Source organism: Panthera tigris, chromosome E2 (genome assembly GCF_018350195.1).
Source record: "Panthera tigris isolate Pti1 chromosome E2, P.tigris_Pti1_mat1.1, whole genome shotgun sequence".
Taxonomy (NCBI): Eukaryota; Metazoa; Chordata; class Mammalia; order Carnivora; family Felidae; genus Panthera; species Panthera tigris.
The window spans coordinates 32,544,271-32,570,046 of NC_056674.1; the positions used below are offsets into that span (position 1 = coordinate 32,544,271).

The 25,776-nt window shown below is 51.5% G+C and overlaps 1 protein-coding gene across 2 annotated transcripts; it reads left to right on the plus strand.

The window, feature by feature from the left end:
* The first annotated feature begins 13,893 nt into the window (after positions 1–13,893).
* Positions 13,894–19,389, plus strand: IRX6 (iroquois homeobox 6). Of its 2 annotated transcripts, none has more exons than XM_042969558.1 (6): positions 13,894–13,948; positions 14,910–15,167; positions 15,877–15,986; positions 16,186–16,493; positions 17,366–17,989; positions 18,928–19,389. In XM_042969558.1, exons 1-6 carry the CDS (start codon positions 13,904–13,906, stop codon positions 18,933–18,935), a joined length of 1,353 nt encoding a protein of 450 aa, XP_042825492.1. In that variant the 5' UTR covers positions 13,894–13,903; the 3' UTR covers positions 18,936–19,389. The 2 variants fall into 2 exon arrangements, with proteins under 2 accessions (XP_042825492.1, XP_042825494.1); XM_042969560.1 differs by having other exon boundaries at positions 18,931–19,389.
* The last annotated feature ends 6,387 nt before the right edge of the window (positions 19,390–25,776 follow it).

A 25,776-nucleotide genomic window follows, 5' to 3' on the forward strand; every position in this document is an offset into this window, starting at 1 on the left:
TTGCGGAGACAGGCACAGATCCCGGCACCATATTAGCATCTCAAAATGCAATTCACCGCACACCAGCCTGGGCCAGAGCAAGTTCTCACCCACTCCCCAGGGTTGGAGATTGTGCGGGTTCTTCTACTTAAATAGAAGGATATGAATCCAGCCACCACCCCCCAGCTTCCGAATCGCCAGCAGCGATCGCCGTCACCATCATCCCACTACACCCTCGTCATCGCTACTGCCACTGTCCGTCGAACATCTTCTGTGTGCCAAAGCCAGGGCTAAGCACTTTGCATGAGTCCTCTCCTTTAACCACCTTGGAAGTCAGTGCTAGTACGATTCTATGTTACAGCTAAACCAATGAAGACTCACGCTACTTGCCCAAGACCACATAGATGAGAAGCAATAATAGCACATTCGTTAGGAGAGGTTACGGTATGCTTCAATGACAAACATCTCCCAAACCTCGAAGGCTTGACTTTTGCAAAGTTTGCTGCAGGGCTGAGGATCTCAGGGCCAACCGTTCGCCAGGCGGTGACTCCGACGCCGGGGGCTTTCCCACGTCAGCATGAGTTCTGCGTGTTTGCAGAGGCAAGGGAGAGAAAACCGGGCATCTCCTATAGAGATTTCTCATTTCCTCGGCCCACGAGTGATTCACCTGACTCCTATCCCTGTGGCCCAGTCTAACTCTAAGGAGGCTTGGAAGTGTTCTTTCTAGCCAGCATGCCCAGGAAGGAAAGGAGAAGTGTATGTAGGTGAGCACGAGAAAATTCTACCACAAATAGGGACTCCAAAGCCATCTTAGTCCGTGGAGAGAACTGCGTCCCCCATGAATGTTATTTTGGCTTCTTGAATACTTTTGTGGGAGACAAGGACAATTATCATGCGCTGTGCCTTGACCTGTGCTCAGACCCTTACAAGACCATTTGCACGCGTTATCATTTAACCTCCACAACAACACCACGTGGTTTATAGATGAGGAAACCCTGGTTCCGAGAGGCAAGGCAACTTTCCCAAGCCAGAGCTGGGACCCAAAGTAATGTTTTTCCACCTCCAAAACCGAACTCCATCCAACAAGATCACAACATAGCTGCATTCACTCATTTGTTACTTTACAAAATCCACTCGAATGTGGTCTGGACTTTGCATTCATGACGGTCCTACGAGGTTGGTAAGAACACCTCCATTTCACAGGGGACGACACTAGAGCTCAGCAAGTTTAAGTACATCACTCAAGAGGCCATGGAGCCAACTCCATCCATGGGCAGAGATGAAACACCCTCGAGGCAAAGAGTTCCAAGCCAACGAGAATGAAAGGTGATAGGGCCCCCAGCCTCATCTTGGCAGCCCAATCCCTGGAGGGAGAGAAGGCAAGAGAAATTCCAACCCCTGCAGAGTTCATGCTCTTAAACACTTATAAAAGCTTTAAGATCCAGACAAAATCCAGACCTAAGTGCAAAGGTTACTGGAGTTGGGATTTTATTGCCAGATGTAAATCCATCTTCTCTAAGACCTGCTCCGGGTCCCTTGTGCCTCGCTTGAAATATTTCATGTGCGCTGAATGGATTTGTTGGCTCCCTGTTGCCTTCGTAAATTATGAAGTCCAAGTTTCTTAGGGCCTGGATCCAGCAGGGGTAGCTCTAACTGCCCCGCTCCAAGCACGGAATGGAACACAGCTTTGCTTCATTTGTGGGGTTGCCCTGATTTAGTCTTCCGTCCACCATTTTGGATTGAAGCTTTTAGCGGGACTGCTTGGCTCACAATAGGTCCCCCTGACCCAGAGCTGATTGGTCCGGTCACAAAGATACTAGACCAGAGATGGACCAATTAAATTCTCTCCCTCCCCCGCACCCCTTTCTCTGTCTCTCTTTCTTAGAAATATGACACTTATTAAAAGAGACAGTGTTGGAGGCCAAGACTCTTTACTGGCAGCCCCTGGAAAGAAATTCCCCCCAGCCTCTTGCTCTCAATCTCTGAATGTGTCTCCCCAAGTTTAGGTGTCTATATCCTACCTCCCTCTTACCCTTCTGTCCCACTTAACTGAGCCAGTGTCCATCTGTTCCAATAACAAAAGAATCTTGACTAACTTGTTAGCCCAACCACCCTCAAGACAGAGGCACCTCCTCTTCAGCCTTCCCATTAGCTATTTTTTCTGTATTTCTCCCCAAAACCCAGCAACTTCACCTACTTTCTTTTGGAACCCTACGGAACGGTACAGCTGGGTGGGTGAAACAGAGAAGCAGCTGAGAGTACGGGCCTGGGCAAGAGTTAGATCTCTAGAAGTTTCTACGTCTCATCAACATTGCTCTGCCTGACCCTGCCAGGACCCAGAGGCACCAATCACAGACTCAGTGGGACCCACCCTCCTTCTTAGTCTGCCCCTGACCGCTTTCTCTGGCCCCCTCCCATTCATGCCCTCCCATCGCTTGTATTATGATCCCCAAAGAGCTCCTTCCATGTTTCTGCATGTGCCATTTCCTCTCTTACCTGGAACCCCCCCTCCGCCCCTCATTAAAAACCCAGCTTGTCGGTCACAGCCAGATTATGGCTTGATCTTCTGCATATAGCCACAAGGCACGATTAGTTAAGATTAGTTACCCCCATTGCCCGTTACACTTATTTTCTCTCATTGCACTTAACATGCTGTATTATTATTATCTGGTTTATTTCACGTCTGTGCCCCCCATCGGACTACTTGGTATTTACCCCCTCGTTCATAGGATGAATGCCGCCAAATTAGCTATCATTGCCTCTGTACAAAGTGGACTTTGGGGGTTTGTTTCCTTTTTTTTTTTTTAAGTCCTTCCTAAAGAGATGCAGCCTCATGGGAGAAAAGTCTACAAAGATCTAGCTCTTAAATGTTGAAGTAGGATGTATCATAAATGCTGCCCCCTGAGCGTGCATGATGGCCCCGTATAGAACTAAAGGGGAAACTGTACGGATGTGGGGGGAGCTGAGTGCGCAGGAGACAGCAAGCTGTGTAAAGGGAAAGAAAGCGAACAAAGAAGGAAAGAAGGCCAATCTCGGCAGATTCTCCTTTTGCCGTGAGCCAGCTCTGAGGGCGCACAGATCTTTTTAGAACATGGTCCTCCATCAAGGGTGCTCATCGGCATGTCCCATGGATAGTAAGAGGGGAAAAAAAAATGCTACAGATCTCCTCCACGCTGAGAAATACTACCCAGGTGTCAAAAAAAGGAGAAACATCTCCGGGCATTTGAAAGACGTGCCGTCGATGGTTAAGCGAGCACAGTGGTGTTCGTTGCACGGGGTTCGAGCCACTATGCAGCCGGACTCTGTGTCATGCTATACTACGGAGCTGTGGGCACACGGGCCCTCAGCCACCATGCTGTGTTGTCATGAATTACGTGTGGGTGGGTGTGTACGTGTATATGACGGAGAGAGAGAGACAGAGACAGAGGGAGAGCCAGAGGGAGAGATTGTATATAGAGCTTATGTTTATATGGCTTGTATTAACATAGAACGTTTCTGGAAGGCAGCCAAGAAACTGTTAGGAGTCCACGCCGCTGGAGAGTGGGGATGAAATAATCAGATGACTTATGTGTCTCTTTCACCCCCACTACACTGTCTTAGGAATTCATTCAGCTGTAAGTAATAGAAAACTCAATTAACAGAGACTTAAACAAAACCAGTTTATTTGTCTGACGCAAACTAGAAGCCCAGAGCCAGGGGTTTATTGGCTCCCTGATATGACGGCTACTTTTGCGCGATCGTCTTGACCCTGTGCTCATGGAAACTCCTCTCCCTTGCTTCATTTATTTACTTATCTACTTACTTACTGACTTACTTACTTGTATCCTCATCGGACATTTCTGTATTTTACCTGCGTGCCTTGCACACTGTCCGTCTTCGGCTCTACAACGTCAGCTCGATGAGGATGGGGCTGTATCCCAGCATCTCCGAATCCTACTTGGTGCAGAGTAAATACTCAATAAATGTGTGTTGAACCAATGAATGAACGAACGTTGCGGCGTCAGTCATCACATCCACGTTCACGGACTCAAAAGACGAGGCGGGGCAGCCCTGCCTCGGACCTCTTTTATCCTGAAAATAAATGTTTTCCCAGAATCCTCCATGCACATTTCCTCTAAGCCTTATTAACCAAAATTGGTTCACATGGTATACTCCGCTCCCCCATCACCCGCCCCCCCCCCCAAGTAAAAGATGCTAGAAAGCCAGCAGCAAGTGGCCATGACTCTGCATGGCCATCCCAGACAACATCCGGATGTGCTTAGGCGGGAAGAAGCAGCATGGGTATCAGACAATCCATCATTTCTCCCACAGGTAGTTTGACTTTTTACCAGGTGCATGTTCTCCTTTTATTATATATTTTTCTTGAAATACAAACGTCCAGGCCTGCTGAGAATCTCATGGCGTGAGGCTGGGGGTGTGTGGGTTTTTAAAGATGCTCCAAAGATTTCGATGCACCATCCATGATTGAAAAAAAAGAACTTTCAGAGTCTTCCCAGGTATCAGGGAGATTTTAGAGTCCTGGAAAAGGAAATGTGACCTGATTCCCATAAAGATGTAAGCCCAGGAGTCCTAGATCACTGAGCTCAAGCTCTCCATTTTTCAGATGGGTACACTGAGGCTCCCAGAGGCAGAGGGAGAGTCTTGTCCAAAGCCTCCCAGGCAAACGGTGGTAGGTTCAGGCTAGGTCCCAGCCTTGTCTCTCAAACCAGCGTCTTGCTCTCTTCAGCTCTTGGCCACCTTAGTCTCCATCATCAGGTGTTTAAAGCCAGGGGCAGGACCCTCCCATTACTCACATTTAACTTTTACAGAAAAACAGCCACCTATCAATTTTTCCTTTCTCTGTTAACTGCATAATCTAGAGTAATAAATTAGTCCCAAGGCAAAAAGATGTCCTTAATCCCCATGCTGCTTTTCCATATCCCTGTGGTGTTTATAACGTAAAAGGAGTTTTAGTGGTTAACATCTACCCTCAGCCTTTCCCTTTATATATGTATAAATTTATATTTCGTAATTATAGTTGCAGGCTTCCCCTCTGCTCTGCCCCTGCCCTTGAGCTGGAGAGTGGCACAGGAAATGGTTTATGTTCTCCGGTCTACACTGACAGTCTAATCCTGCTCATGTATTTCATGCTGTCTCTGTCAAGTCCATTTTCCCTCTACCACAAGTTAGACGCTGGGTCCAGTGCTCCCATCTCCACAGACTCAAAGCAGTTTGTGCCTGGAGCAAACCTAGGCACCCCACCCCTCTGAAAGATCTTATGAGCCCATTTTGGGACAGACAGTTTCAGAAATGAGGGCGAGAAGACTCACACCAAGGTCCTGTTGATGGATTTATTATTGTTGATGACGTGCGTCGTTCTCAGCATCTGGCCTGTGTGATTGCTGTGGACACGGCAAACTTTCTCTTCTGAGCTCATGGTCAGAGCCAACCTGGACCACCACAAAGCAGAGGCACGTGGGGCTTTAAAACTGCGGGGGGAGATCCAATCACAAAACCAAAATGGAAGAACAAGGTGTCACCATCCCAGAGATGGAAAGACCCGCCAGGCTGTACCTCCCAACGCCCGCCCGTATAGAGCACCAAGGTCAGACTTGATGCTTTCTCGCGAAAGGTCCTGGGGCCCAGAAGTGGACCACACAACCATTCAAAGACCCGGTGGCTCTTGGGAGTTGTCTCAAATGCTAATCGGCTATGTCACCTGAGCCAGTGGGTTAATCCCTCTGAAACTCAGCTGCTCATCTGTGGAAAGAGGGTAAGAAAACGCACCTATTTAACCCCCCGTGTAGTTGGGAAAGTGAAAGAGAGCAAATTATGAATGTACGATACATTAGCCGGTAATGTGGGTAGATTTGAACCAACTGAGTCACTGAGGTCCTAAATTTCCAACCCAGCTGTGTCCCATCCCCTGTCCCCATCAACCAGTATCTCTGAGACGCATTCCCCTGTTGTTCAGACAATATGACCCTAGTCTCAACTGTGAAATATACCAGCTGAGAATTCTAGGTGTTAGCATCGAAGAGACCAAGACGTCTATCTGAGTGCCCTGATTTTTTTTTTTCATTTCTATGCCGATACACGGTATTGTGTAGACATCAAAGGGTAAGGGGACCCAACCCACACAAATAGACCAGAAACAAAGCCGCTCGGATCCGCTACATGTTGGGTGAGGTGGTTATTTCCTGAAACTGCATCGTCTCGACAATTCAATGTGGCAATCTGAATGCGTTGCTCTCCCACCACTTTGTGGCCGGCAGCTTGAGTCCAGTACGAGCTCCATTACACTAGGCAAGGTAAACTCTCATAGGCTCTAGATTCTATAAAATGAAACAAGTGCTATCCAATTTGGGGCAGACATTATAGCGAAACTCTAAGCCCCGTGGGTTCAGAGATTTTAATGGCGTTGCCACTAAATGCACATTGCGCTAGCGATAAATGATTTCAGGATGTCTTGAAAGTATTTAACTTCTTAGAATGTAGCCTGCATGAGGGCAGGAAAGTCTTTAGTTCAGTGCTCAACCCTTGCCTCCTAACCATCATGCCCAACGTTCAGTACACACAGTGTGTGTCTGTTGAGCAAATCATATATGTTGCTTTTCCTAGACAGGCCTGTGTGCCACTTGAATAGAAGGGCCAGCACCCTCGGATTTTCTTCTGTCCTCACTGGCACCCTGTCCTGTGTGTGCACCGAAGATATTCTACCATTCATAGTACGTTAGGACTATGGACTATCAGGGGCACGAGATTGCTCAGGACCACGGTGATCTGTCAGGAACACCCAATGTGATGGGGGCCATACCATAGCTTTGACTCCAAGATACCAGAATCACCTCGATTGCCCTTGAAACTCTTCCTGTGGACAGAATTTCAAGAGACCACTGCAATAGAAAATATTCACTCCCAAATTCCACGACTTCTGTCACTATGAAAAATGCCACGGAAGGAGATTTTTCTTACAAAACAGCAACATGCAAAAGTAATCAGTGCTGGAAGACTCGAAGATAGATGAAAAAAACAAGAGGCACAGATTCAATAGCTCTGGTTTTATGAATAGACTGTTCCAGAACCCCACTCATTTGTAAGACCCTCATGAGATCTTTTTTTACGGCAGGTTATGAATCATCTTCATGATATCTTTAAATGGATGATCAATACTATATTTTCCCATAAAATGTTTGGTTTGAAATCCGATTTTAAGTGCATTAGAGTTTTTGTGCACCGAATCGGTGAACGCCATAATAAATTGTCATCAGATATGAAAGAAATATAGCACGGATTAATTGCCGTATTTATTTATGAGTCTATAAAATACCTTGTGAAAGTCCTGGCACATTTTTGGGATACCAATTTGAACCTTCAGGAAAGTTAAAAGCATTGAAAGAGCCTGCAAGGAGATTTATTATCAGAATGTTTTTAATTGCAGACCCAAGCAGACAAGCAGGTATTAGAATGGTTTTGCCCTTAATGGGCATGTCTCATGTGTTTCTCTTTTTTTTCCCCTTTAAAAATGATATACTTCCCATATTTTTATTGATTTGCGACGATTTGCCGTAAATTACTGGGGCCAGCACGTGACATCACAAATGGTCTCAGCTTCCCTCAAGTAGTGGGCCCCGGGTGGCACAAAAAAGAAGGCTCCTGGCCCGTTCTAATGCTCGGCGTTACAAGTAGGAGAAGCCACGGTGACAGAGAAAACCAGGGAATGTCACCAGTGGGACAAATATGGCTATGGCTTGGAGCTGCACGTTTTAACCGAAGCCTTAAAAGTCTCCGGCAACGAAATCCTAAAGCAGGAAGGATAACCAAGGACCCACCTTATCGCCTGCCTGGTCACAGTGTCCTAGTCAGAGAGCTGTAGGCCAACTCTGCACCGTCCCTGGCTCTCGTCCGAGTCAGCGCTTCGGCAGCAACCTTCCCCATCGGTCCAGGCCACGAGTCTGTTCCCGAACTGCACACTCAGGACCGCCCCTAGGCCCTGTCACGAAGGGGGAAAGGCCATGGCATCTTAGCCCAGTGGATCCTAACATGCAGTCCTTTTCAGGTGCTTATTTCTTACATGCGTTTCTCTCCATTACACTTTGTCTTCAGAAGCTGTCCTCTGGGGCGCCTGGGCGGCTCAGTGAGTTAAGCTTCCGACTCCAGCTCAGGTCATGACCTTGTGGTTCGTGGATTCGAGCTCCGCATTGGGCTCTCCGCTATGAGCACGGAGCCCGCTTAGGATCCTCTGTGCCCGTCTCTCTCTGCCCCACCCTCCCCTCCCCAAAATAAATAAAAACATTTAAAAAAAAATTTTTTTTAAGTTGTTCTCTGGTTTTCTAATCCACACGTCTGTCGTTTACTTTCCATTTTAATTCCTTGAAAACACTAGATGCCTTAAGCTTATCATGAGGAAGATGTTACCATCCACAGGATAAAAATCATCAAGACTTTCTATATACAAAAACTGCTTTACAAGCAAGAAGTTAATGCACCGAACTGCACCCCCCCTCCGAGGCCAAAGCTTAAAATATATATATATTTTATATATATACACATATATTATTTAATATAATTATTTAATGTATATATATTATTTAAGCAAAGCTTAAAAAGTGTATATATATCCTACCCTGACAGTAGTCAGTAACTAAATTCCATTCATTGCTTTTTTTTTTTTTTTTTTTTAAACCAGTGTAGGTATACAGACCCGAACTTGGCTAGATTTTCTGGAGTGTTTTTGTTGTTGTTATTTTGATTCATATATTTATCAGTCACAGCTGGGGCTGCTTGCTGTTCTCTATTTTAGTTAATGATCCACGTCAAATTTCTAAAACTCCCCAAATATTGTGTAAGTGCTTTCATAATACAGGCTGATAGAAAAGCATGTGGTAAAGATCGAGAATTTGTTTGTGTATACCGGTCCCTCTTTTGATATTTTCTCTGCTAAATCACACTGTGTGTGGACACGACATGTGAATTCTCTGGGTCCAGTTGGAGTTAGACCACATCTCCTGGCTGTGTCTGCCTTTATGTGTGTTTGAAATACGGGCTTGTGGAAAGACCCAAAGTCTGGGGGTCTGGATTCTGGTCCCCCCCTCTGCCATCTCCTGGGTTCCATGATCTTGGATTTGCTTCCCACCTTCTCCAATTTCCTTACCCTAAACCTTAAAAGAGATAAAGCAGAGGTGTTTGGGATAGCTCCCAAGCATGCTACGAATGCAAGGGAATTTTATTATCTACATGCCACGATTTGTAACTAAGCTCAGGTGTACCCGGTCTGTGGACACACCAGGACCTCTGCACTGAGTGTCTTTTTTTTTTTTTTTTTTACTTTATTCAGAAATTCATTCTAGTTGCCACCTTCTTGACAAACGGCATTAGCACCCTCATCTGGGAATTCTTGCCTTTTTATTTTTTTCCTCCTGATGCCAAGGTTGCTGTTGACAGTGTGTATTCAGGCCAGGCAGGGGCTCCCTGTGTTTCCCAATCAGATGCCACGCACGGTACTTGAGTCAGAACAATTAGTGTTCATTTCGGCTTTACTCGGGTAGACCTGAGATGACTGATCAGTATAAATTATAGATGCATCTGTCCAGATGCACTTGTTCATTCATGCATAGATTTGAGGAAATTTCATCCTTCTCAGTGCAAAAACAGTCACTAAAAAAAAAAAAATCCATACTTAAAAAATATAACTTTAACCCGTCTTCATCTATGTTATTATGCCCATACACTCACACATTGCATCTGTGATTTGAGGCATTTGAACTTGATTTGGGCATTTCTGGGCTGTTACTCACCCCAGCCCTTGTAAAGTCTTCTGTCTTTATAAAATATTAGGAAATGATGGATATTTAAGCCCAAATAATGCAATAAGATTCGTGTGTGTGCATGTTGCATTTCAGTTTATTGTCAAAGACACGTCCTTTTTTTAAAAGTTTTGATTTTAATTTCAGTTAGGTAACACACAGTGCGATGTTAGTTTCAGGTGTGCAATACAGTGATTCAACAGTTCCGTACGTCACCCTGTGCTGGTCAGGACAAGTGCCCTCCTTGATCCCCATCCCCTATTTCCCCCATCCCCCACCCACCCGCCCTCTGGTAACCATCAGTTTCTTCTCTCTAGTTAAGAGTCTGTTTCTTGCTCAAAGACACATCCTTCTCTTTGTCTGCTCGGGACCTTCAGCGAATTTAAAGCAAAGCAACATGAACTTCAAATAAACAATGCGGACGAGGACTCGCCCTGCTCCAAATAGGCTTTTGACTCTTCATACTTGTTTTAATGAGCAGCTAAAGGACATATGGGGGCATATTGCATAATACAACAAAAGAGTCTGGCCCACTTGTAGAAAATACTTTGGGTGGAGTGTCCCCCTCGAATAGAACAGGGAGGGTCTGCATTGCATAGGTTTGTCTACTAGCTTCAGACACATACGCACAATCACACACATGAAATTCACACACATACGCACAATCGGGCATTTTTCCCAAAACTGAATTAATCAGTGCTAAACAAAGCAATGAGAAGCCAGAGCACTCGGCTGCCAAAGTGAGGGTCTGTCAACAGTCAGGAGGTTGAGAGCAGATCCCACGGCCGCTTCCCTCATTCAGGCCCTCGAAGAGAGACTTCCTTGTCTTCCCCCCCACCCCCATCCCCCAGGTCTCTGCCAGACAAAGGTTGATGTTGGTTGAACCCACCGGCTGTGTTTTGTTACGAGGCTCTGAAAATCGCCGGAAGAGAACACAGTTCCTAAGAACTATTTTTTAGGGAGCCCCACCTAATGCTGGTGGTGGTCACAGTCAAATCACAAGGGTACCTGGCAGGCATAGCAATAGAAGGAAATATGAAACCAAGGTTCCCCCGTGTCTAGAAGTGGCAGCCTCCCTCCCCAAGACACTCTGATACTGTCAAGTAACTTTGGAGACAATAGAAAGGTGCCTTAATATAAAACCTGCTCTTTTGCTTGTCCTTTTCTATGTAAGAAGAAAAGCGCTGAGGGACCTTCATTGCCTTAGCCTCCAATGTACTTCACCAGTGTTCTTCCTCCTTTTTTCTTTTTTCTCTTGAAAACTCTTGTTGCTTTTCTCTAATCCTAGAGCGCAAAGACAAGAGATAGGCCTGGAGGCCCTGCACACGGCATTGCTCCCGCAGAGGTCTTATAAATCAGCTAAAAAATCAATACGTTCTATATGGCAGCTTCTCCTTTGCAACCAGATCGCCAGGGGACAGAACTAATGCTTTTCTTCACCACCATCCCCATCTTTCTGTCATAAAAAAAATCTGCTTAGGAACGAAGGGGCAATCAAAGTTGCTGAGTAAGTATTTCAACTATCTAATGTTATTACTTTACAATTGACATACCTTCCCTCTGGAAATGTTTGCAATTAATTAATTAGCAGTAATCTTCCCCAAGGGACTAATTGAATGAATTCTCTCCAATGCTCCCTTTAAAAAAAAAGATAGCTTAGATGTATCCAAGCTGCAAATGTGTGGATAGCTCCAAAGAGCGTTTTGAAAAAATCAAGGGATGTATCTATTACAGGGAATTTTTATCACTAAATCAATCTGGCGAGGACTATGATTCTTTTTCTAACTGGGAGTTTCCCGGGGTTGAATGCAAGGTTTCTCCAAGGTAACGGACCAGGCAACCCAGCTGGGTTCGTTAGTATTAAGAATGGAGCTTGTCCTCATAATAATCATCCCAGGCAGAGGGGTCTGCGGTTGGCGGCTTCTTCTGTGCCTTGCGCGTTCTGCAGAATCTGTTTGGGGAGGTGGGCGAGCCTATGTTGTTCCAAACAGGTAGCTGGCTTCTGGGCCTACCAGTTCCCTCTGCGAGAGTCCAGAGGGAAGCCCGCTGCCAGGGATCCCGGGCCAGGGCCCTAGACCTTGCATGGTCTTTGGGCTTCCTCCTCGCCTCGCAAAATCCCAGGGCAGAGTCCCGGGTTGTTCCTAACATCCGAGCCACACGTTCTTGCGTTTCAACTAGAAAATAAAACTGGGTCCTTGAACCAACCCCCTGGATTCCTCTGAGGAGGTGCAGAGAGAACCTGGGAGGGCGTTTTGTAACCCTGTGAGTGAAAGGCGAGACTTTCTGAGGTTTCTGGCCTGCAAGCCCCAGAGCCTGAGTTCCACTGGGATATCGGCAGCATCCCCCGAAGACCTTCCCCCATTAGACTGGACGCCCCGTCCTTCCCCTCTCCCCGCCCCTCCCCCTTCCCCAACGTCGCGGTTTGGTGGCCCTCGGTGGGTATGCTCCAGGCCTGGGGAATTGAGCCTTGAGTGCGCAGGATCTACAGTGCTCACAAACTGGCGGCCGCTGGTCTCGTGCCAGGCCTAGAGCACGCAGCCCCCTCCCGGGCACAAACGAGCTCCTCCGCCCATCAGCGCCCCTTTGAGGACCCCTGGGATAGAGGGAGGTGGTCAGATCTCTGGGCCCAACCCGGCGTCGCGGCGGAGCGCCGGGCTTGGGCCTCAGTCCCCGAGAGCTGAACCGCGGCTCGCCAGCGCCACCCCCAGCGGAGCGCAGCGGCTGCAGCTCGGCCCCGGCACCTTCCTGTGGGGCTCCCCGGCTCCCCCGTGGACACAGCGGTCTGTGCGCAGGAAGCAACCAAGCGTCGTCTTCGGAGGAGATGCCCAGGGGTGTTCGCCAGCTGTCTGCGGATGCCAAGGGTCAGTTTTACCGCGTTTCCAGGCCGAGTCCAAGCGGAACTGAATCTTGGCCTCGAGGGGGCGCTATTCGCTCCGTTCGGAGGCCAGAGGCTGCAGAGAAGCCCCTGGGTCGAGACCCTGGCAAAGACCCGGGCCCCGAGAGCCTGAATCTAGCTAGAGTCCTGGGGAGGCTGGGGTGGGGAACCAGATTCCGAAGCACAAAGACGGGCGGGCCAGTGGGAACCACCGACGCTCCCCGGCCGCGGCCCCAACCAGTGCCCGGCCTGTGGCGAGAACAAACTTTCCTGCAGCGGAGGGGCGGGGGAGCCGGGCTGGAGGCTAGTCCCCCGAGCCGCCGCTCTCCTCCACCTGCCTGTGTTCAACCTGCGCCCAGCCTTCGCCCACCCCAGTTCCCTCCCCTCCCCCGCGCGCCTCTGTTCGCTTGGACTCATCTCTCTCCTCTCCCCTCCTCCTTCTCCCTCTTGCCTTTCTCCCCTACTTTTCTCCTCTCTTTTTTTCTCCTATCTCTTCTTTTGTATTCTCTCCCCCCTCGCCGCCTGGCTTGCTTCTCTCCTCCTCCGGGCCGCAGGGGAGGAGGTAAACGCGCTGCGCCCGGGGCCTGCGCGGCACAGAGGGAGGCGTTTCTCCTACTTCTCCCGGGTAATTTGGAGAGGTTGTGTGTGTGTGTGTGTGTGTGTGTGTGTGCGCGCGCGCGCGCGCGCGCGTGAGTTTAAGGCGAAAAGGGGTAGGATCCAGCGCCAAACACAGAGGGTCAGGGTCTTTGACGTTCCTCACCAGCTGCACAAACCTCCCGGAACAAGTGTGAGCGTGGGTGAGAGTGCGCGCGCGCGCACGGGCTGGCTGCGCTTGGCACGCTTGGTGGCCCGGGGCCCCAGGGCCCGGGGGCCCGCCTGGCGGCCCGGGATTACCGTGACGTCACATTGAGCCTCTGGCCACCTTGGACTGGGACACCTCTGAAGCCTCACAGCCCGGCGCCGCGCCTCACCTTGCCTCGCCACCGCGCGACTTTGGGAACCCGCATCTTCTCCCTTTCCTTGCCCATCCATGGGCCCTTCTGTCTTCCGGACCACGCGGGCCGGAGGGGCGCCTTCTGGAGCGCAGGGCTCGGCAGCCGGACTGCCCTCGGCTCTGCCTCCAGTCGTGCCAAGCGGGCGGAGGACCGGGCGCTGGGCACCAGCAGCCGTGTAAGGAACCGAGGCGGCGCACGGCTGGAGGCGCAGAATCGCGGAGCTGAGGCGGGAACTCGCAAGGGAAGGAGGAGGGCCAGGGACAGCTACCATGTCCTTCCCGCACTTTGGACACCCTTACGGCAGCGCTTCCCAGGTAAGAAGGGCCTCCATGGGGGATGGGGGCTGACACAGAGGAGGGGGTGCCCAGTGCACGCGCCTGCAGCTGAGCGCCCCCCTTTCGCACGAGTCTCCGGAGAAGACAGAGAGAGCAGGGACCAGGGTAATGTACCACAGACCCCTCCGACATCCCCAACCTCTGGCCGAGAACCTTCCACTCCCCCAGTGCAAGCCGGAAGATCGTGTGACCCGAAACTTGGGCACTAACCACGCGCTAAGTGAGGTGGGTGGGATCTCAGAGATCTTCCAGACAGGCCTCCTTATTGTACAGATATCCGAGGTGACCCGGATCTCTCCACCTCACCATTGTTCAGTGGTTTGCTTGTCGACTTCTGTACTTATCCTGTCCCTCCTTTGACCGGGTCCAAGCTCTCTGTTTCCGGCTCCTTGGATTTTCCAGATTACGGTGGGTGTTGTGCAGTGACAAGGATTTCCTGGGGACCCCCACCGCTGTTCTCCAGTTTCTGCCTAGATTGTGGGGTCTAGTTCCCACTTGACCTCTGACCCGCTTTGGGATCTTGGACAAGTCTCCCTGGTGCTCGTGCCCGATCTATAAAAAAGGGAGCTGGAGTAAGAGGTGATGGTGGTCGCTAAGCCTAACTTCTAGCTCTGCCTTTGTAAGATCCTGTGATGGGGGCGGAGGAGGGGTGGGCGAGGGAACAAGAGCAATTTGGCTTCTGTAATTCGGGTTTCAGACAGTGCCATCGCCTCGACCCCCGGGGCCTCTGGAGCCTGAGCAACGTTTTAGAAGTACCTATAAGGGCAGTTTGGCTAAATTACGTCTTCAGATCATTTCCATCGCAGCAGAGTGCTCGCTCAGCTCTGGGTGGCATTTAGTTCATGTTGAATGAGGGAGCGATCGGGCTGTTCTGCCGCTGGGTCCCGCCAGCCTGAGGCGCCGATCTCTGACCTCCGGTGCGCCTCTCTCACCCCCGTAGTTTCTGGTGTCTACAAGTTCCAGCGCCACTTGCTGCGAATCCGCCCCGCGCTCGGTCCCAGACGTGGCCTCAGGCTCCACCCCGGCGGCCGCTCTCTGCTGCGCGCCCTACGACGGTCGGCTGCTGGGCAGTGCGCGGCCCGAGCTGGGCGCGGCCTTGGGCATCTACGGAGCCCCCTACGCGGCCGCCGCAGCTGCCCAGAGCTACCCAGGCTACCTGCCCTACAGCCCAGAGCCGCCCGCGCTGTACGGGGCGCTGGTGAGTACCCCGGGTGGAGCCTGGGTCTGTTCGCCAAAACCCATCCGGCCCGGGGGAGGGGCGGGGGGGGGGGGCATGAACAAGGCAGCAGCGGGTGAAATCCAGTAAGATGTCTGGGGGAGGGGGAGGTGGGGGGGGGACATCGAGGAAGGAGGCGAAACTCCGAGGAAGGGAAACGGGTAGGATTATAAAGCGTGGGGGGGGCAGTTTGACCCTTTGCAGAACTCCGTCCAGATTATAAAACATCTGTGCTTCTGTTCACTCGTGAGGTAGGGAGCCTCAGTTTACAGACGAGGAAACTGAAATGAAGAGGGGCTCAAACCCCTTGCCCAAAGCCACGAAGATACAGAGGGTCAGAGAATAGCTCTGGAAGGAGAGTGAGGCCGGGAAGGTCCCCAGCTGGTAGGGAGGGGGGATTGGGAGTAGTCACAAGTGGTGACAGTAATAAGGAGAGCTCGCGTTTAACCACTCCTTATTCTGCACCAGGGATTCTGCCAAGGGTGCTTCTTCCATACCCTAGAGGTACTGTTGTTATTCCCAGTTACCAAGGGGAAACTGAGGCACAGAGTAAACAACTGTGCCCAAGGTCGCATAGCCAGTAGGAGTGGTAGGACCCGACTGGACTCCAGAGGTCACGCCCTTAGCAACTATACTGCCTCTTCCCCAAACGGCGTCCTGAATTCTCTCTTCCCACCCCAACCCCCACCAGAATCCACAGTATGAATTTAAAGAGGCCGCAGGGAACTTTACACCTGGCCTGGCACAAGCAGGAGCCTATTACCCCTATGAGCCGACTCTGGGGCAGTACCAGTACGACCGGTAAGGCATGGGGTGCCTTGGTAGCTGGCGTTACAGGTCCTTCCCCGCCTCCCGCCATAGGGCCATCTGGGAACAGCCTGGGAAGGAGGGCGTGTGAGGAGGGGGGAGCACGGAACCTCATTTCCCGGCCTCAGACTGTCTCCTGCCTGCAGCCCCAGGTTCTCAGACCCAGAACTGTGAGCCAGGTTCTCCCCCCCAGGTATGGAGCGGTGGAGTTGAGTGGCACAGGCCGCCGGAAGAACGCCACCCGGGAGACCACCAGCACGCTCAAGGCCTGGCTGAACGAGCACCGCAAGAACCCCTACCCCACCAAGGGCGAGAAGATCATGCTGGCCATCATCACCAAGATGACCCTCACCCAGGTGTCCACCTGGTTCGCCAACGCGCGCCGGCGCCTCAAGAAGGAGAACAAGATGACTTGGGCGCCCAAGAGCAAAGGCGGGGAGGAGAGGAGGGCTGAGAGTGGAGCAGAGGAGTCCCTGGGCTGCCTGAATGGTGACGCCAAAGGTACCCAGAATGTCCACCACCCCACCTTTGGGCTTTCCCAGCTAGATAGCGGGCTGATGGCACTTTTGCGAGCTGCCTTGGACAACAGCGTCTTTGGAGGCGCTCCCTGACTTACCCTTGCACTTGTGTTCCTCCCCCACCACACACACACACCTCTGAGCCTTTGCCTGTACAGTTCCCTCTGCCTGGAATTCCCTACATAACTGGCTTCTTCTTGACTTCTATAGTGTGGGCTGGACAAAGCCTTCCCTGGCCACCCAAGCTCACTTAGCCCCTCAGTTATTCTCTATCACATCGGCCTATTGTATTTCCTCTGCCATACCTATCACTGTGGGAAGGCGGTCCGGTCCGTGTCTGCCTCCCCCTGCCAGAACATCACCTCCACCAGAGAGTGTCTCTTACTCGCTGCTGTATTCCCTAAATTCTTAATACCCAAGTGCCTAAATGACGTCTGGCCCATAGATGGCACTCCATAAATATTTGCTGAATTAAATAATACACACCAGCTACCTGTGGATGTTGGGATTGGAGGGGAAAATGTCCCCTTGGGTGTATGTCTGTTTGCTTTACGGTGGAGACACTGACATCCAGGTCGTAGGCAGGAAAAAGCGTTAGTTTCTTTGCACCAGAGAGGAGTCTTCCCAGGAGTGGGGGCAGGGCTGGGGCCTAAATTCTTTCCCGGGGGGGGGGGGGCAAGCCGGTGCGCTGGGACGACTGTAAGAGACGGTTTGGCCAGCCTGGTGAGCAACCCCGAGAATGCCCTCAGTCACAGCCATCTTGCTAAAAGCTTCTTGGGGGGGGGGGGGGTGGGCACTCCCGCGGATTTCCCTTGGGGCCTGGGGCTTTTCTCACTCGGTCCTGATTTCCCGCAGATGCTTCTGCAAGCCAGGAGGCCCGAGGGCTCCGGCTGAGTGACCTGGAAGACCTGGAGGAAGAGGAGGAGGAGGAAGAGGAGGAGGCCGAAGAAGAGGAGGCGGTGGCCACCGCTACGGACAGGCTGGCTGAGTTCCATAAAGACTCGCAGGCGCAGCCAGCACCATACGCCGCCGCGGCGGCTCGAGAGGCCCGGCTGGAGCGCCGGGAGTGCGGCCTGGCGGCGCGCCCCTTCTCGTTCATTGAGCCCCCCGGGTCGGGAGAAGCGGATTTCCTCCGGGCGGAGCCTGGGGGCCCCACGTTGACCCTGCACTACCCGTGCCGCGAGAAACCGCGCATCTGGTCCCTGGCGCACACTGCGGCAGCCAGCGCTGTCGACGGGGCAGCGCCACCCCCTCCCAGGCCACGAAGTCCCGAGTGCCGTCTGATTCCGGGACCGCCTCCGGGCTCCGGCGGCCCACCCGCCGCCGTCCCCAGAGACTCCGCGGGCGAAGAGTCTTCCCGCGCAGCCAAAGCCTTTGGAAACCACCCGTTCGCCCTGCAGGGGCCGCCGATGAACTGTGCGCCCTGCCCGCGGCGGAGGGAGCCTGCAGTGCGGTGCCAGTACCCGTCTGGAGCAGAAGGTAGTGGGTCCCCAACGGCGTTGGGTGTGTCTGTCCAAAGGACAGGGCTGCCCACGGTGCTGCCTGGCCACTGTCCAGCCTCTCGGCCTCTGGGGCACGGCCACGTTGGGACCTGGAGCGGGCTTGTCCCACGGCGCTTCCTGAAACAGCAGCTTAGGAACCAAAGCACTAATTCCGCCTCCTTTTGAAACTTAATAGTAATGGGCTCAGAGTGAGAGAGTAACTTGCCTAGGGGCACTGAGCAAGTCGTCAACCTAGACCTCTGCGCCCCGGTGCCCAATGTGCTGGCAAATGTGCCAGGTGGGCTCCATCACGGCCTTCTGGCAGAGACACCCTTGCCCCCTGCCCGCCCCTCGGGGGAGGCCAGCTGGCCCCTGCTGTGCTTGCACCAAGAGTTTGCTAAGGCTGGGCCGGAACCAAGGCCTTCCAAGAAGCCTGAAAGGACGGGCCAGATACATGCACTTGGTTTAAGGCCAGCGCTTACGTCCAGCTGGAGCCCTGCCTTGGGCCGGCTGAAACCCCTGGGGAGGGTAGCCGAGGGTTGGGGCTGTCCCTGGAGAGCGCTCACCCCCAAGGGCTCAGCCCCAGCCGGGTGTGACTGCCAATCACTGTCTACTGGCCCTGGCTGGTTCTCTGGCTGTGCCTGGCGGAAGGGAATCGCACCCCACAAAGGGACATTCCCCCCAGCATCAGGCAGCTTCGGGCAATTACTGTCAGATTCTGCTTTGTAGTAATTTCTCTCAGGATTAGCTACTGGCTTAGAAAACTGGGTTACGCTGTTATTTGAATTTGCACATAACGGGGTCCGAATGTTCTTTCTAGCAAGCAAATTGCCTCTAGACCTTTGATTCCCTTCGGATGGGACACCACCGACCTTCCATTTCCTAGGAATCAGCGCCAAGCGGCCTTCGGGTTTTAATCAACCTTTCCTCTCTCAGCAGGTTAGCGCAATGGCTGCGATTTGCGGAAGAATCTCGGAAATACGGCCTACTTTTGGAACTCACCTCCACGCTCGGAAGCTGGGAGACCTTGCCAGGGACTGGGGGCTCTCACTTCGCCTAAGAGACAGACACACAGAAACCCTTACCCCGGCCCTTCTTGCACGCAGAGCTGGGAGTGGCGGGCGGACGTGCATCTCGCCAGACCCGCTGGAGGAGGTGGCGCGGGGCACCCGGGGGAGGGCCGGGTGGGACAGCCGGGCGAGTCTGTCCTGTGCACCCACTCGGGACACCGAGTCGGCCTCCCTCCTCTTGATTCAGGGTCTGCAGCAACTCCTTCTCTCCCTCACCCCCACCCTACCCCCTTTCACTTTGTAACTTCAGCGCCGACCTGGTCCCTAAGGACCACCTGCGTCTTCTCCTCGCCCTTATTCCTTGTGTCCTCAAAAATAATCACATCAAACCCGACCCGTGTGGCGTGTCTGTGCCAGGGGCGCTGGGAGAGGCCAGGGCGGAGGGGAGGATGGAATGAGGCCAGGGATCCGGGGCCAGGGCGGCGTGAGCTGCAGACCTCAGTCCCTCTCACAGCAAGGAGAGAGGCTGGCGAGGTTAAGGCCGAGGCCGTGAGGGCGCCTCACTCTGTCTACCTGACGCTGCGTGTACCTAACTGGCCGAGCAGGGTGACGCGCGGCGGCGGGGTCTTGTGCACTGGGGCCACGCGGCGGAAATGGTGAGGTCGGAGGTCGGGGAGCTGTCAGCATATTTGGAAGCTGCATTTGTTTTCGGGCTCGTACTTGGGTTTTAGTTTCTTGGGAGGACTGGGGATGCGGATAACCTTGGCCGTCCCTTGGCACGCAGCGGGGATCCCCGCGCTCCTCCCGTCGTACAAAACGGCCAAGTGTGACAGCTTGCTGTGTCCCGGGGAGGCAAGAGGTGACATTCTTTTATGGAACCAAGTGTCGGCAATCACTTCCGGTACAGGCCGACCAATGGGAGCCGGTGGGCAGGGAACCGGACTCGGTGCCCCGCGGGGAGCCGCGTCTGGAGCAGGGGCGGGGGGCGGAGAGATGGAAAGCCGCCCGCGCCCGGCCTGAGTTCGCGTCCCGGGCCTCTTGGCCTCGGCTGGAGCCAGCCAGGGAGCTGGCCGCTGCCCACGGAGAGAGGGGGAGGTGAACCCGGGACGGGGCCCCAGAGGGGAGCTGCGGGGAGCTGATGCGGGCGGGAAGTCAGGAGAAGGGCAGCCGGGGTGTGCGCCCAAGGACCGGATCCTGGGGGAGCTGCGTCTCCACCGCTGGGCTCGGCCCGGGCCCCCGAGACCGGGTGGCGGCTGCTAAATCAGCGCCTGGCACTGCAGCGGGGGGGCGGGGGGGGGCAGGAAGCCCCCTCCCCCCCCCCCCCGCCCCGCCCGCATCATCGCATCCTGGGGGGTCGGAGGCGGGGAGATTGTCAAACCTTCCGGAGGCTGCGGAGAAGAAGCGGTTGGAAAAACCGGGGAACAGGCGGCAGACCCCCTCCCAGCCCCCCACCTTGTCTTCTTTTTTATAGAATGACCCTGGGTCGGAAGGGGCTTTAGCGATCATGGCTTACAAAGGACAAACCTCTTCCCCAGATGAGCAAACTGAGGCCAAGTGGCAGGGCAGGGGACTGGCTCAGGGTCACACGGAATCCGTGGCGGAGAGGGGACCCCAGCTTTCCACTCAGGGTCCATTGCCTCTTTCCGGTTCATGCTCCTTTCCCTCGCTTCCGCCGGATGATCCCTTCCCTGCTTTCACTTTGCTCTGGGCACCAGCTGCTCCCACCCCCAGCCTCCCCGGGGGACCTCCGGTCGCCCTCACTGACCCGCGGCTTAGGGTCCGGGAAATTAAACTGCGAAAAGATAAACATTATTTCCAGTCGGCTTTGCGGGATTAACGCTTGTAATAAAGAGCATTAGCTGGAGGTTTCTTTCAAGGCGCTCTCGACCCCACCCCCTCCTGGGGGGCCAGGTAGACCCCTCCAGAGGCTGCGGAGTCAGCAGAAGCGCCTTCTGAGGGCCTCGGCTGGGAGTGAGTGGGGCTCCGGCGAGCCTTTTTGTGGAGGGTAGAGGGACCCTTAGCATCACACCGAGACACTTGGAGACAGGAAAAGTGAAGGCCAGAGAGCAGAGAGGCACCTGAGCCCCAGGTCGTGTGGCTGATCCAGAGAGTGCAGGAGCCCCCCCCCTGCCCCCGGGGCGGGGGAGGGGGGGGGCAGGGGGGAGAAGGGAGTTCTCCCAGCCATACAGCCTTTTATGGAACCGTGAGTCCTGGGAAGAGAGGCCCAGGTATCTGCCTGCCTTCCCACTCAGGAACTCAGGAAGTTGTCTCCCCAGCTCCTGTCTGTGAGGCCTAGTTTCTCCTCACCTCCCCCGACCCAGAGCGCCACCAGCAGGCAGCCCAGGGGTTGCCCCAGGATCCAGGCCTAGATCCTGGCTGGAGATGGTGGGTGTAGGAAGGGCAGAAAAGAGCGGCTGGAATCCCAGAAAAGAGCTTTAGCATCTCAACGCCGTGGCTACTTGGCTGGGGCTGTGGACAAGCGCCTTCCCCCCCTCAGTTTCCCCGGCTGTAATATATGGGGAATGATCTAGTTCTCCATCCCGGTGTGCTGGCCGCTCCAGGGCTGGGGGTGGGCTCCAGGAGTGCGGGTGAAGGCCTGAGAAAGGCACGTCTGAGCCTCCGATTATCCCAGCCTTGGGCCCCCAGTGGCAATCTGTTCCCACCGTCGCTGCCCCCACTGAGAGCCTCCCGCAAATCTCCCAATATAATCTCCCAGAATCATATTTTGAATACTGTCTTGATTAAATACCAGAGCAAGGGGAGGGAGGACACAGCCCCGCTCTCCTCGGCTGATGCTGGTGCCCACCGACGGGAGGCGTGCGAGCTCTGCAAGGCAGGTGTCAGGAAACAAGGAAAGGCGGTGGGTGTCAGGTTGGGACGGTCTCCAGGAGATGGGCCTCCAAACTTCCTTTCTTTCCTCGGCTGGACAACACCCACCACCACTAGGTTGAGAGGAGAGGCTGGACCAAGGGAGCCTCGCACAACAGTGGCTTCTTCTGTTATTGATTCATCTCCAATGGGAGTCACTCTCTGCATGGCCCCTGGACTCACTAGATAATCTCTGTGATCACCTTTGGTGCTAAGATCCTATGACCTTGGCAACGATAATAAGAGTTTCTGGACCCCTTCCCCTGTAGCACCCTCAACGCCATGTCCTTTAAACGCTCTGACTCATGTATATGTCAGAACCGTGCGAGAGGGCATTATATTATACTCCCTAGGAGGCCCATCTAATGAAGGAGGAAGCAGAAGCTCAGAAAGATGAAGTAACTCAGTGTCAGCTATTCAGCTAATGAAGTAAAGAAGTTAAACTCTGAATACAACTTATTCTTAACGGCTGAGATCGACTGCTAATGCATCCTATTTTTTTTTTTATTATTTTTACTTATTTATTTATTTTTAAGTAGGCTCCATGCCTAGCGTGGGGCTTGAACTCCCAACCCTGAGGGCAAGAGTCACATGCTGTACCAACTGAGCCATCCAGGGGCCCTGCAGCTCTATTATTTTAAGATGCTTTTATTCCATTATGAATAAGAGCCTGTGTTTCTGAGATTCTAAGTGCCTGTGCGTCTATTATCTCAGGCCACTGGAGCTCCTTCCGTCTCAGGAATGTCCAATGGGGAAGAACTCTTGGTGCTTCCTGGGCACAGCCCGCATATCCTGGCTGAGAGCATCCATCACCTTTCCCCCCTGTCCACATGTCCCCGGGACGCAGCTGAGACACCCCAGGTCAGTGTTTGGCAAAATGTAGCCCCTGGATCTCTACCATGAGAGTCAGCCCAAGGCTAAAGAATCACGCTGGGAGATCTGCCTTTGTAACAAGCACCCTATGTGGTCTGGTGGGCTTTTAACCTGGGTAGCACTGGCCAAGCCCTAAGCTCAGCATGAGTGCTTAGAGTCCCTGCTGCTGGCCACAAGTAAATCACATCCCAATAACAGATGCCAACATTTCCTCCCGGATTTAATCTGGATTCACATTCATTCTCCTCATCTGATTCAGTCACCCACACCCATACCCTCACCCCCACCATCCTGAAGCTCAAGGCGTGTAGTGATTGGAGGGGGAAGAGGCCACTCCCAGCTGTCTGAAGACCCGCTAGGATTTCAGGGTGCAAGCAGCATAGGAGTCGCTTGTAACCTCGGTGCGGGAGACAATTCTGTCCCCAAACATGAACATGTGGTCTAGAATCCCTACATACTCGGGAAAAGCCAACACCAAGCATGGAAGACTCCATCTCAGGCAAATAAAAGAGCCAATGGGGGGGGGGCGGGGTTGGCTGGCCTGCCGCTGTCTTTTGGCGTAGCCATTTGCAGCCTTGGCATTAGAAAGTTCTTCCTTTTTGAACCAATTTCTTCTCCACGTAACTTCTGAAATTTGTCTCCTACCCTCTGTGCCTCCCCTTCCTCTCTCCCCATCTCGTTTGGAGCTTCTTTGGCCCTTATTCTGAGACCAGAGTAAAGATGGAGTCTAATGGGGGTGCCTGAGTGTCTCAGTCTTGATTTCAGCTCAGGTCATAATCCCAGGGTCTGTGGGATCGAGCCCCATGTGGGGCTCCATGCGGAGCATGCTTAAGATTCTCTCTCTTCCTCTGCCCCTCCCCTACTCATGCTCATGTGCTCTCTCACTCTCTCTAAAGAAAAAAAAAATGGAGTCTAATGGCTATTTACCAGTTATATGGCAGAGGACCCCTCTAGTGATGTCATTTTTCTTCATTAAATGTTAAGTTGAAGATGGGGGAGAAACAGTGACCCAAGTCCTTGGGCAAGTCACCAAGTGTCTCGGAGACTCAGCTTTCTGGGATGGTCATAAACCATGTGGCTCTTTCATGATTTCTCTGGTTCTCTCACTTAGTTGTTGTGGGAACAAGGACTTATTAGATCGGTGTTTCTTGAATTTTGGTTGGTGGCACACCAACTCCCTGATTTCTGCCACGAGTTAGAGAGATGTTGAAGCCAAGGTGGCGCCATGTTGGAAATTTTTCAACCCCTTTAATTTCTCACCACCTCCACATTGTCTTCACTCCTGACACTTCTAGTCACCAGCCATGTGTGACGTTTCTCCACACCAAGTGATATTCTGTGACGCCAGCTGGCTATCCCACAGTTTACCTCAGGTCTGACACTGTCTACGTGGAGACTGCATCAGATCCCGCAGGTTAAGGGCTCAGTCCCACGAGACCTCCCTCTTTTTAGGTGCCAGTCACAAGCAGTGGGTCCTCAAGTTACCCACAACATCTGGCGACTGAGCTACAAATCAGGGGTTCCCACAAACCCATCTTCGGGTCCAATTAATCTGCTGGAGCAGCTCACAGAACTCACAGTCACATTTACGTTTACCAGTTCATTAAAGGGCATGATTAAGGGTACAGATGAACAGCCAAATGAGGAGGTAATGGGATGAGGTCTGGGAGAGCCCAGAGCACAGAAACTTCTTCTTCTTCTTTTTTAAATTTTTATTTATTTTGGGGACAGTGCAAGCAGGGGGAGGGGCACAGAGATGGGGACAGAGGATCCTGAGCGGGAGCCCACCAAGAATCAACTCATTAAAATAAAAGACACTCCTATCACCCAGGAAATTCTAAGGGATTTAGGAGCGCTGTGTCAGGAACTGAGAGGTCAAAGACAAAATATTGGAACAAAAGATATTCCTAGTGTTCTTATCACTTAGGAAATTACATGGCTTTTAGGAGCTCTGTGCCTTGGGGCGCCTGGGTGGCTCAGTCAGTTAAGCATCCGACTTCGGCTCAGGTCATGATCTCACTGCTTGTGAGTTCGAGCACCACATCAGGCTTTGTGCTGACAGCTCAGAGCCTGGAGCCTGCTTCAGATACTGTGTCTCCCCCTCTCTCTGCCCCTCCCATGCTCATTCTCTGTCTCTCTGTCTCTCAATAATAAATAAATGTTTAAAAAAAAATAATAAAAATAGGAGCTCTGTGCCAGGAACCAGGGGCAGATATATATATATATATATATATATATATATATATATACACACACTATATATATGTATACATATACATATATACTATATATATGTACATATATACACTATATTATATATGTACATATATACTATATATATGTACATATATACACTATATTATATATGTACATATATAAATATATACATACATATATATACATACATATATACATACATATATGTGTATGTATACATATATACATGCATATATACATATACATATACATATGTATACATATATACATATACATATACACATATATACATATATATACTATATTATATACACTATAATATAATATAGTATATATATATACACTATACTACTATATATATATATATACACTATACTACTATATATATAGTATATTATATTATAGTGTGTATATATTATAGTGTGTATATAGTATGGTGTATTATCCCATATGTATATGATCTGTTATCTTTGTGTAATCAGAGGATTGAAATATATAGTGTATTATATTGTATGTAAATATAATATGTATACTGTATACATTATACTATATATATTGTATATATATACTATACATATATAATACATGTATATATATTGTATATATACTACATACATACTATATATTATACTATATATAATGTATACAGTATACATATTATATAGAGAATAAATATTATACAGTATACATATTATATTTAGTATAATATATATAGTAATATATAGTATATATATAGTGTATATACCTATATTATAGTGTAATATAGAATGATGTATTATCCCCATATATATAGTGTGATGTATTATCCCCATATATA

Coding starts and splice junctions, on each gene's coding strand:
- IRX6 (XM_042969558.1), top strand. CDS start 13,904: ATGTCCTTCCCGCACTTTGGACACCCTTACGGCAGCGCTTCCCAG. Junction 15,168..15,876: donor CCGCGCTGTACGGGGCGCTG/GTGAGTACCCCG, acceptor AACCCCCACCAG/AATCCACAGTATGAATTTAA. Junction 15,987..16,185: donor GGGCAGTACCAGTACGACCG/GTAAGGCATGGG, acceptor TCTCCCCCCCAG/GTATGGAGCGGTGGAGTTGA.